Raw genomic sequence first — 12,214 nt, forward strand, 5'->3', positions numbered from 1 at the left:
ATCACTACAGATCCTAGAGACATTAAAAAGATAATAAGGGAACATTAAGAATAATTTTATGCCAGTAAATTCTACAACTTAGATGAAATGGAAGAATTCCATGAAAGACAGAGATTACCAAAACTGACTCAAAAAGAACTTGAAAAGTCTGAACAACTTTATATCTATTAAAGAAATTAAAATTGTAATTTAAAATCATCCCATAATTAAAATCTAGGCTCCAGTAACTTTAACGGTGAATTTAATCAAATATTTAAGGAACAAATAAACCAAACTTGTAGGAAAGAGAGGATAAAATTCTTGCCAACTCATTCTGTGAGGCTGGCATTGCCATGGTGCCAAAAACCAACAGATATTAGAAGAAAAAAATCACAGACCAATGTTCTTTATGTACATAGACATAAAAATCCATCACCAAAATTAAAAAATATTCAATATTCACCTTACAATATATACAAAAGTAACTCATAATGAATTATAAACCTAAATGTGGAAGCTAAAATTATAAAACCCCTGGAAGAGAATAGGAGAAAATCATCATAACTTTTGGATAAAGAGTTCTTTTATTGAACACAAAAATATAAACCAGAAGAGAAAAATTGATAAATTTCATTAAGAACATATACTCTTCAAAAGATATTATTAAGAAAATGAAAAGGCAAACCACTGACTAGAAAACTGTATTTGCAATCCATATATGTGATACAGATTGGTTTTCAGAATATATTTTTAAAGCCTGAAACTCAATAAAAAGAAGAAAAACAATCCAATTAAAAATGAGCAAATGAGTTGAACATACACCTTCCAAGAGAGGATACGTGAATGAATATTAAACACTTAAAGAGCTGCTCAGTATCCTTAGTTATCAGAGAGCTGCAAATTAAAACCACAGTGAGATATTCTTACACATTAACTTAAATTATTATTTTTTTAAAGACAATACCAAGTATTGGTGAGGCTATGGAGTCACTGCACACTTATGCAAAACCGGTAGGAAAGTAACTGGTACAGCCACTGGAAATTGGTACAGCCAATTGGAAATAGTCTGGCAGTTTCTTACAAAGTTAAGCATATACCTACTCATGCTCAGCAGTTATCTTTGTAGGTAGTTACCTGAAAGGAATGAAAAGTTATGTTCACACAAAAACGTAAATCCAAGTATTATCATAGCAGCTTTATTTATAATAGCCCTAAACTGGAAGCAACCCAAATATCCATCAGCGAGTGAGGAGATAAACAAAACCACTCAGTGGAATATTATTTAAAAAGGGCCAAACAACATGAGTGAACATCAAATGCATTGTTCGAAGTGAAAGAAGCTGCACATGAAAGACTGCATACTAGATGATTCCATTTACTTGAAATTCTAGAAAAGGTAAAGCTGTAGTGACCAAAAGCAGGTCAGTATTTGCCAAGGTCCAGGAGTGTGGAGAGGGGATTGATTGCAAAGAGACTCAGAGGAACTCTTTGGGGTGATGGGAATGTTCTATACCTTAATTATGGTTTAGGTTACCTGTATATATACATTTGTCAAAATTCTTTGAATTTTACACTTCAAAAGGCTGATTTTATTATCTGCAGAATATACTTTAATAAAGTTGATTTTTTAAAAGAAGCACTTCGGAGGTGAGAATGTCAATTCCATGTAAAAAAAATCATAATCCCTTAGATATTTCATGATAGAGGTTCTTAAGAGGTTGAAGTGTTTTCTGAAAGTTAAAGAGAAGGGGAAAGAAAGAAAGCAAAGGCAGCATAAGTTGCCCTGATACAAAATATGGTCTCAGTTGAGTACTTTGTCCCTAAATCCTGCCTTTCTTCTTCCTCCTAAAGTGAGAAAGGCTTGCCGAATTCCTGCCATAAATCTATCTAGCTCCTTTCTCCCAAAGGAGCAAGTAATCCAATACAAGGACCTTAAAATCAACAGTTACCTTTCTAAACTCAGAAAACATGTGAAAAAGAAATACATCATAGTTTTATTGCTGGTCTTACTTACTAAGCTGGGCTTCCCAGGTGGCTCAGTGGTAAAGAATTTGCCTGTCGATGCAGGAGACTCAGGAGATGCAGGTTCAATCCCTGGGTTGGGAAGATCCTCTGGAGGAGTAAATGGCAACCCAGCCCAGTATTCTTGCCTGGAAAATTCCATGGACAGAGGAGCCTGGCGGGTTACAGTCCTTGGGGTCGCAAAGAGTTGGACAGGACTGAGCACACTTACTAAGCTCGTACATTACATGAGACCTCCTTGGAATGGGAAATAAGATAAAAATCTAGAATGAAGAAGCTGAAAAACTTTCCAGCTTTTTTTATACTAGTGTTTAAATCAGTCAGCATATTTATTTCCTATGACAGGATTGCAGAACATAGGTCATTAGCTGGGGAGGTAAGATGTAGGGACAGACCTAAACCGCAACAACAAAAAAAACCTTAGTTGTTTTCATTGTTTTAAGTGTTAATGAATTCCCTGAGCATCCGGCTGAGCATCTGACGTACAAATGGACAAATGGAAGTATCAAAACATAGTTCCATAGAAGTTTTTATTGGCATTTTAAAAAGTTTACTATATCAATCAATATTCATTCTAAAACTCCTGGATCTAGTTCTAGTTCTCTTAGTTTTCCTTATATTGAGTTTAGAAATCTTCGGACTTCAGTACGTCATTTTTTTGACCTGGTCTGTTTTATATTAAAATAATTAATTCTTTTCATAGTTAAGGCTGAGTCTCAAACCTTAAGCTCTTTGAACAAATGGTTTCAGAATAGGAATTCCAAATAGAAATTATTTTATTTTTATAATCTTTAGCAATTTGTCATTTAAAATTTATGAGTTAGATTTTCAGATAGTAAAGATTTATGGTTTGTTCCTGTTACGAGAAAAAATACAAGCTATTTTCTTCCTTCAAATGCTACCATATATTAAATTTAGTTCCCACTGCAGTGTAAACTAATAAGAGAGAATATGTGCAAATGTAGTATTGTTTTCCAGTGCAGATAGCATTCTCATCTAATTTGGGACTTTAAAAATGAAAATAATAATGAGACTATCTCAATTTATTAAGCCTGAAACTGAGTTTTTTTAGTTTACTGAAAATTGTTGATTTGGTCTTGCTAAAAGGAAAAAATAGTTCTTTCAGTTCAAAAATTGGCAGAATCAAGCTAATCCTTTAAAGTATGCTTGTGATTTGGCTGATTGTGTGTTGGTGGTGATTACCCTTGATTTGTAAGACACACGCACATACTCAACCTTCCCAATCATCTGTAAGACTTTAGACTGCCTCTTCTCCTCTGACATTTGCCAGTTAGATGAGTATTATGAATATAATGCTGCTATGATAGAATTTCTGGGAATACTAGGCAGAGAAAAGTAGTGAAATATTGGTCATTCCTGATTCCCACTTTTAGGGTTTGAGGGTCTTCTATACTATCCCGTGCTGTCTGTTTAAGCAGTGTCTCCTTATTTTCCTGAGCCCTGTGGGATACAGGAAGTATCCTGGAGGGAGGAGTGTGGTATAAGGCTGTAATGATGGTTTAGTGTATTTTCCTTATCTGCAGTAAAGGATTGGTGTGGATGAGAAAGTATAAAATGCTGTATAACCTTACCTTCTCTCCCTACCCCTCAACCGTGTACTTCCTCCTATTCCTCTTCTTTCAGGGAGTCCTATCAATTTGAATTTCGAATTATCTGAAAGAGTTAAGCTTCATTCACTAATTAATGATTCATTCATTCAGAAGCCTCATTAAGTAGTACGAATTACTTAAATAATCAGATTAGTACCTAACTAAACAGTTGTTAACCAATGGTATATGGGAATTTTGATTTGGTGGAAATTTGTAGATATTAGATAGAACACCTGAGTTTTGAGTTTAATGAAAGCTGGCTAGGCAATAGGAGATAATGAAGGTTTCAAGGGAGTGAGAAAGGGTGTTGGTAGGCTATCAAAGGTAAAATGACAGATTTTGCTATGGCTTCTAATGGGAATAGTATAGAAGCTTGCAAATTGGGTCCAGTGTTTCTAGGCTGATCCAACATTTCCAGTTTGTCCCGGTATCTTCTCAACTAATTTCTCTTGTTCCTTCTGAGAGGAGAGGGAGAAAAGGAGATTTGTGCTTATGTTCACCTATGTGGTACTGTGTAGTAGTTTTGGGGTTTTCCTGTTTTCTGGTATTTTAGAAGACATCTAGGTTTGCTACTCACAATTTTAAATTTAATTAAAATTTTAAATCAGTAATAAGAAAATCTGCAGAAGTAGCCAGGTTCTAACACTAACTAGTTGACCCTACATTATGCCTAGATAGCTTTTTGCTTTTCACCTGTAAAATGAAGAGGGAATAGATAATCTCTTCAAAGCTCTTTCACCTAATAACCTTAGATAACTTATTACATAAACTTTGAAATATGTGCTAACGTTTTTGTTAGTGATTTGCTATGTGTCCCCACAAAATCCATATGTTGAAACCCTAACCCCCCCAAGACTACATTTGAAACATATAGTTGAAACCCTAGCCCCCCAGGACTGTATTTGGAGTTAGAGCCTATAATGAGATAATTAAGGTTAAATGAGGTCATAAGGATGGGGCCATGATAAAATAGGATTAGTGTCCTTTCAAGAGATACTAAACAGCTCACGTGGATACTCATTCTCATTTTGAAGTTCAGAGGAAAGGCCATGCAAAGACTAAGCAGCCATCTACAAGCCAGGAAGAGAGCTCTCAGAAACAACCCTACAGGAACCTTTATCTTGGACTTTGTATCCTCTAGAATTTGAGGAAATTAATTTCTGTTGTTTAAACCACTCAGTTTATGGTATTTTGTTATGGTGACTTGAGCAGACTAATATGAGATTTAATGATAATTGAGTACATTTTAACAAATTGAATCTGTTGTTTATACATTTTGGAAATGAAATATATAGCTTCTTTGTGTTGAAATAGGATATGAAAGGTTTTAATCTGGTTGTGGAAGGAAGACTGCCATTTCTGTGGTTCTCTGAGCTTCTAGGTACTGTGGAATTACAATGTTGAGTTGGATGTTATGAGTAATACAGTGGACTAAGTTGGTGAGGAGCCTGAGTTCAGTTGAAAAGCAATCATTGTTTGATGGCAGAATAACCAAGCTAGAGGAACTTATCACTTTTCCTGTATCTACCTATAATATAAATAACCTTGTTGAAGACTCCTATAGCAGTCATTCATTAGTATATTGATGGGGATTGACATTGTATTGTTAATGTTACCACCTACAAATCTCATTCTAAAAGAAGAGTAAATTGCCAGAGTAGGGGCTTGCTAATGTCCAAAGATATTTTTAACCCTTGTTTTTGCCTTGGTATGGCAGAGGAAATATTATGGTAAATATATTAAGTAAATATGCCTTTTTCATGGTTGTACCCCTCTCCCACAAACATATTTCTAATCTATCCTGATCTACATCAATATAATAGTCTTAGAAGAGAGGCATAGGAAGTGGCATGTAACTTGGTAGTATCCTGCTCAGATTTACATTGCTATTCTGGACTTTTGCTGATTCCACGCACCTGCATTTCCCCTAAGAGCTACTATTGACCTGATAGTACTGTCTGTCAGTTGGCAGGGAGGATTTACCTAGATTAGGTGGTTACTTCCACTTCCTCTACAGACTTGGAAAAATGGAGAGCGTTTACTTTCCCCAAAACATTTCTCAGAACATAGTGGCACAAACTGTTCAGGAGTGGGAAAATTCCTTGAAAAGTTATGTCTGGTTACTTTCAAATAAACATTTCCATTAATATTTCATTTCATTTTGAACCCCTTTTTAGTTTGTAGCATTTTTTTTCAATGTATGTTGATGGCCTCAAACCATATAGTGAAAGTATTTAAAATCATATAGTGAAAGTATTTTCAAAAAACATTCACTCTTTGTCTTACTATGACTTTGAACTGTTTTTTTTTTTTTTTTAATTTCCCTGTCATTGAGTAAGCAGCTCCTCTCAACAGGCTCAAGTCCCTTTTTCTGCTTTGATCTGTCTCTGATTATGCTGATGTTTTATATGCTTTTGGGAACTCATATGTTTTAATAACATTTAAGAATGAAATTGCCTATTTCTTCCCTCTGTGTGTTAGGAAAAGAAAAACTTTTGTTGCTATTTTTAGACAATATGTATTGAATGTTCCCATAGCCATTGCCCTGTACAAAGTAGTTGTCCATATACAAGATACAATCTCTTGTGCTCCATCGTGTTTATTCTGTTTCAGTCTACTTTATTCTGTTTCAGTCTACTTTAAAATGCTTAACTTCACAAGTTATTTTCCCCATTAAATAAATATTGCTTTTAGATGTTTGGGGTTTTTTAATTTCCACATAACATGTTCTTTATAAAAGACTTTGAGCATTTGCAAATGAGAAATTTGAGTCCCAGATTTTGAAGGAGTAGTTTCATTCTGTCTACTAAAGGTCTGGTTTCTTCCATCTTCAGGCTTCTGTCCTAAATACAGTGGGGTTGTCAAGTAGCAGTCCCTCCCATCTTTGACACAGATACTTCCCTGCAATACCACCCCCACCAAAGAGGATGTTGCCTGGGGCAGGTAAGCAACAGGGAGAGTACAGGCGGTCCTGCATCTGCTCTACCTCTATGAGGGCTCTTGAGAACATATACTCAACAGTGCCTACAATTCATAGAGTGTTAAATATGGAAGAGACCATAATGAGTTATCAGGATTGTCAGACTACTTCTTGGTCTCTGAAAGTGTTGTGTGCTTTTACTTCTCTGTGCCCTTGCTTATTATGGAGCACCTGTTCTCCCAGGCCAGGGGAGCCTGGCAAAATGCAGCTTATCCTCTAGCACTCTACCCTCTGAGTGAATCATTCCTTCATCAGTCATAGCATAGCCTAATAAGAAACTGTGAGAGTTGGCCCATAAAGAAGGCTGCGTGCGAAGAATTGATGCTTTTGAGCTGTGGTGTTGGAGAAGACTCTTGAGAGTCCCTTGGACTGCAAAGAGATCAACCAGTCAATCCTAAGGGAAATGAGTCCTGAATAATCATTGGAAGGACTGATGATGAAGCTCCAATACTTTGGCCACCTGATGTGAAGAGCCAACTCATTGGAAAAGACCCTGATGTTGGGAAAGATTGAAGACAGGAGGAGAAGGGGTCGACAGAGAATGAGATGGTTAGATGGCATTCCTGACTCAATGGACATGAGTTTGAGAAAGCTCTGGGAGATGGTGAAGGATAGGGAAGCCTGGCATGCTGCAGTTCATGGGGTTGCAAAGAGTCAGACACGACTGAACAACTGAACAACAACAACAAATAAGAAAGTATATAATTTCTCCCACTATGTGCTTGAATACCCTCCAACACATTGCATAATATAGCGTTTAATGGTGTTGTTTTTAAATTTACTCTACAAATTTCGAACGTTTGCTTGAATAGACAGGATTACAGCAAAAATTGTATGCTTATCTATTTTAGTGGGGTAAATAAGAGGATTGAAGGAAAAGTACTTTTAAGTGACTTTCATGTTTTTGATAGCAAATAAATTCATTCCTACTTTTAGGTTTCCCACTTAAGTCACTGAGAAAGAGAATATACAACTTAGTTCTGTGTTATTGAGAAGCCATCATGGAATTTTAAAGACATATTGTTACATATGGTAAAGAATGATTCACTTTGTTCTGAATCTCCCAAGGGATCTTACATACAGATCTTTTGTATAGGCATTGTTACGGGAGAGGATTGACATCTTACTGTTCATTTAATGATTACTGACATTGACCCCAAGTTAGAAGGTGAAAAATGAAGAGATGAAATTCATCTTTAAAGACACTATGTGTGCATTTTAGGATACTAGTATTTGTACAAGTAATAGAAGAATTGGTGAGAAAGTGATCCCATCTAATACTTATCTTCCTGATCAACTAGTAATCAAGAGCAATTAGAGAAAAATTTCAGCTGGAGCATTAGAACCCTGTATCAAGTTATAATATAGTACATATGATGTAGAAAACAAACCAAAAGAAAAAACCCTAGAATTTACCTTTTGCTTTTTATTTTAGTACCTTTAGTATAGGTCATCCAGCATGTGAATAATAACTGACAAAACTTGGCCTTACACTTAGTCATCTTTTTCAATCCCTCTGGGCATTTGGCTCTTAGAAAGAGGTAATTTTTAGTACTGCTCCCTGGTTTCGATTATTTATTTGGGAATCTCTCTGCCATTGTGGTTACTTGTTGGAACACAGCATAATTTAAATGTTTGAGATGGGTGACTGAAGTGTTTGAATAGGGTATCTTTTCCCCCAACTGCTGATGACTGATTAGAGAGTACATTAAATAAAGAATGTGTTCTTCAGTGTATTAATATAAACTTATAAATATATTAATATAAATATATAAATATATTATACATAATTATATAAGAAATATATGACATATGTTATATCCCATAAAATTTTAGTTTTTAGAAAGCTGAAGTATATTATGTTATACCAAATTCTGTGAATACTCATATTAACAGGGGCCATCCCCAACTATAGAGTGTTAATCTTTTTACAAAATGTTCTAAAATGTATGAATTTATTTCATAAAACCTGACAAAGTTGCTTCTATTTATAAAAGAATTGTTTTTAAAATTAACCACTAATTGAGGCTGTGAGTGCTTTGCCGCAGAATCCAAGCATCTACTGTATTAAATTTCATTTTAAACTGTATTATTGCGTGTTATACCATCAACTCGTGTTGATGTATGGCAGAAATAAACACAACATTGTAAGGCAATTATCCTCCAATTAAAAATAAATGAATTTTTAAAAAGAATATATAAAAAATAAAGTCTGCAGACCATGAACTCAAACAAGAAAAAACTATATTACCCTTCTTAAAACAACAATCCAAACAACTAAATTATTTTCTTGTTGCCATTCTAATTGACATTTTGATATTTAATGCTTGAAAGATTTTATTTATTGGCAGTAATTTTATCTAAAAATTGAAATAAACTTTCTGGTTTCAGAATATTACTTTGTTAATATTTGCTGTTGTCCTTTACCTCTCCAAACCCTACTCATTCTTCTAGGCCAAGCTGAAGATGATCACACTTGATGAAATTTTCTCCTATCAGTAGCTTAATTTGTGGCATTTTGGACAGGGCTTCTAGCGCTTAGTTCCTTTTGCCTTGTGTTAGTTAGCTGTGAACAAGCCCTCCTCCTATACTGGCTCTCAGAGAGCAAAGACTGTGTCTTAGGCAACTACAATAGCACCATCTCCAATAGCACGTATCTCCAATAGCACCTTTCACAGTGCTTTGCACCCCCCACCCTGTACATTCAGTAAGTATTTATTGAATCTGTTGCTTTTTACCCGGCTTTTCTAGACTAGACTTAGGACTCAATCAGTGACTTGAGTTTTAAATGAGGAATCAGGCAGTAATGGCTCTGTAGTCAAGACTGGCCAGGTTTGAGTTCCTACTTCATGATGTATTAACTGTGGTACTGCTTCATCTGTAAAATTGGAAATGTTAATAATAGTATCAGGCCTCTAGAGTTGTTGATGAGGATTAACATAATCTGTTAAAACCACTTATTGGACTTTCTAACATATAGAGATTCCCAGGTGGTTCAGATGATAAAGAATCCACCTGCAGTGCAGGAGATGTGGGTTCAATACCTGGATCAGGAATATTCCGTGAAGGAGGAAATGGCAACCCACTCCAGTATTCTTGCCTGGGACATCCCATGGGCCAAGGAGCCTGGTGGGCTACATACAGTCCATGGAGTCTCAGAAGAGCCGGACACTTAGTGACTAACATCACCAACATATAGAATACATTTAATACAGTGTAGCTATAATTGTTTCTAAATGCAGCTAAGCCCCTGAGGGCCTGTCATCTAGTCTCTGTATTTCAGGCACCTAACCTTGGTATAGTAAATATTCAACAAATATTTCTTTGAATTGAATTGATTGATTTACCCTATTTTTATCTTCCATTACAGCCCACTGTTTGTAACATGGAAGATTGGTCGAGACAAAAGATTGCGTGGATGCATAGGTACTTTTTCTGCCATGAATTTGCATTCAGGACTCAGGGAGTACACACTTACCAGGTGAAGACCAATTTTTGTTACCTCTACTTCTACATTAAAAAAAAAAAAACCTTATGAAACTTAAACTTGATTCTTAACTCCTTTTCCTTTCCTGAATTGTCAACATTCTTGACTCCTTTCATGTCAGACTTTTTTCTCCTCGACCATTTGCCATATCTCTGATAAAATGTTATTGATATATATTATCATAATATAGAATACTGTGATTACATGTATTCTGCCATAAATGTCTTTAAGTGTTTTTTTTTTTCTTTCAATGATCAGCTTCTTTTGTATAACTTGAAAATCAATGACCAAATATCCATGGATTTACTTACATGTATTATTTCCATAATAACAGTCATTGTGTCTTCTTTGTTAGGCTTTTAAAAAATTGTTGATGTCTATTCCGCCTCACCCATTCTGTTACACTTTTATGTACTTCTGGAATTGAAGGGAGAACCTAAGAAGAAAGTGATGCAACAGCCTGACAGCATAATCATTCACATTCTCGCTTTACCCAGAATTAACTGTAGCTTCCTTATTTTGTTTCATCCAACACAAGGACAAAGTAATGAATGGCTCATTACAGTTGTTAAAACTTTGTTCTTAATTTCTGAACTCACAAAAAAGCTATCTAGCATGCCATCAGATTTTTTTGGTTCAAGTTTAGATTTCAAGCAAATTGTGTTCTAAAATTATTTCAAAAGAAGAAATTCCTTAAATAATAAGCTATTAGTAAAGGAATTTCCTGTTTTGTTCATATTTCAGGGTGATTATCTGATGCAGTTTCTATAGTTGTAAAATGCACGGTGTCTGTCCAACAGGAAATTGGTCCCTGTTGACTCTTGGTACTTGGGGCAAGCTGCTCAATCTCCAGTAGATAAAGCAGTGTTTACAGTACTTTATATAGTTTATAGGAATGTTAGGGAGATGTCAGGGGAATGAAGTATCAATAATAATCAGTCACTGTGTTGCTTCAGGATTAATGTTGTAGAAGCTCTATTATTTTACTATATAATTGCATCAATGCAGCTCATATCACCAGTTACTAAAATGCTGGTAACTGAGATTAGTATTCTTATATTTGAAGATGTAACTCATAGCTACAGGGTAGTCTTAGCTTACGCCAAAGCCCAGAAAGAAAGGAAAAGGCTTAGAGAGTCACATAGATTCTTAGATTTTCACAGGTATTAGAAATGGGGTGTTTGGACTTGATTAAATAATAAATAAATAACAGGCAGAATAGGGGTTAAAACACACATTCTGGAAATAACTACAAGATAGTACAAATATAAATCTAGGCATGTTAGATTTTCTTCCCTGACATGAAATATCATGGACTCATTTTGGGACTTTAGCAAATTCTGCAAGTGACTATCTTTTTGGGACAGGTGCATAAAATTACCTTTTAAATAGCTAATGAAAGGCAATTTATTATATATTTCCTAAAATAAGTTATGAGGAATACTGGTTCCTTGGTATTGCTTGAAAAAAGAATTCTATGGCCAAATAAATTTTGGGAACACTAGCTAAACAACTTTAAACAGCTCTGCTCACTGCAGGGTTTCTCAGAACCCTTTTATCCTCCCACCCTCTTATGTTATGCCATTAGTGCTCCAAGGAACACATTTTCAGAAACAGAAGTATGTTATAAAATTTCCATTTTTCTTTAAAGTTGGTGTGTCCAAGTAGATAGTATACAAAACCCTTGTACTTTCAAATGAAACCATGGCAGAAATCCCAGTATCAAATATTGTATACTTTAGAAATCCTTAGTAGCAGTAACTGTAGTAACAGTTTGTTTTTACTTTAAAAAAAAAAAAAAAAAGAAATTCTCTTGTGTACGTTGATAAAACTTGTGGATCTGTCTCCTAGGGCAATTACCAGAAGAATTACAGTATATTTTTTCTGAACTTAGAAATTTGCCTATATTTGTATTCGTACGTATACAAATGCAGTCTATTACTCTTCCTGTTTACTTTTCAACTTTTTCCCCATGTTTCTGTACAACTTGCTGAAATCATATACAGCACATTAGAGAGAGATGTGTGTTTGTGTATGTGTATACACACATACGTACCTGGTCTTATTTTGGTTGGACTTAATTTCTTTTTTTGCTTAATATGACAATAAGAATGAAGTTATTTGGAAGAGAGGAAC

General features: G+C 35.0%; 1 protein-coding gene across 4 annotated transcripts in view; it reads left to right on the top strand.

Annotated features, from left to right (window-relative positions):
• The window catches only part of AMMECR1 (Alport syndrome, mental retardation, midface hypoplasia and elliptocytosis chromosomal region gene 1), a 116,025-nt gene that overhangs the window by 49,094 nt on the left and 54,717 nt on the right, over positions 1-12,214 (top strand). For 3 of the 4 annotated variants that reach the window (XR_003509540.1, XM_027533161.1, XM_027533160.1), the window contains exon 2: positions 9,962-10,072. The exons of the other annotated variant lie outside the window; for it this stretch is intronic. Coding sequence is in view for 2 of the 3 variants with exons in the window: in XM_027533161.1 (XP_027388962.1) it covers positions 9,962-10,072 (111 nt within the window). In the remaining variant the exon portion in view is untranslated. The remainder of the gene's footprint in view (positions 1-9,961; positions 10,073-12,214) is intronic. 4 annotated transcript variants of the gene reach the window in all.

This window comes from Bos indicus x Bos taurus, chromosome X, assembly GCF_003369695.1.
Source record: "Bos indicus x Bos taurus breed Angus x Brahman F1 hybrid chromosome X, Bos_hybrid_MaternalHap_v2.0, whole genome shotgun sequence".
In the NCBI taxonomy this organism is placed as follows: domain Eukaryota; kingdom Metazoa; phylum Chordata; class Mammalia; order Artiodactyla; family Bovidae; genus Bos; species Bos indicus x Bos taurus.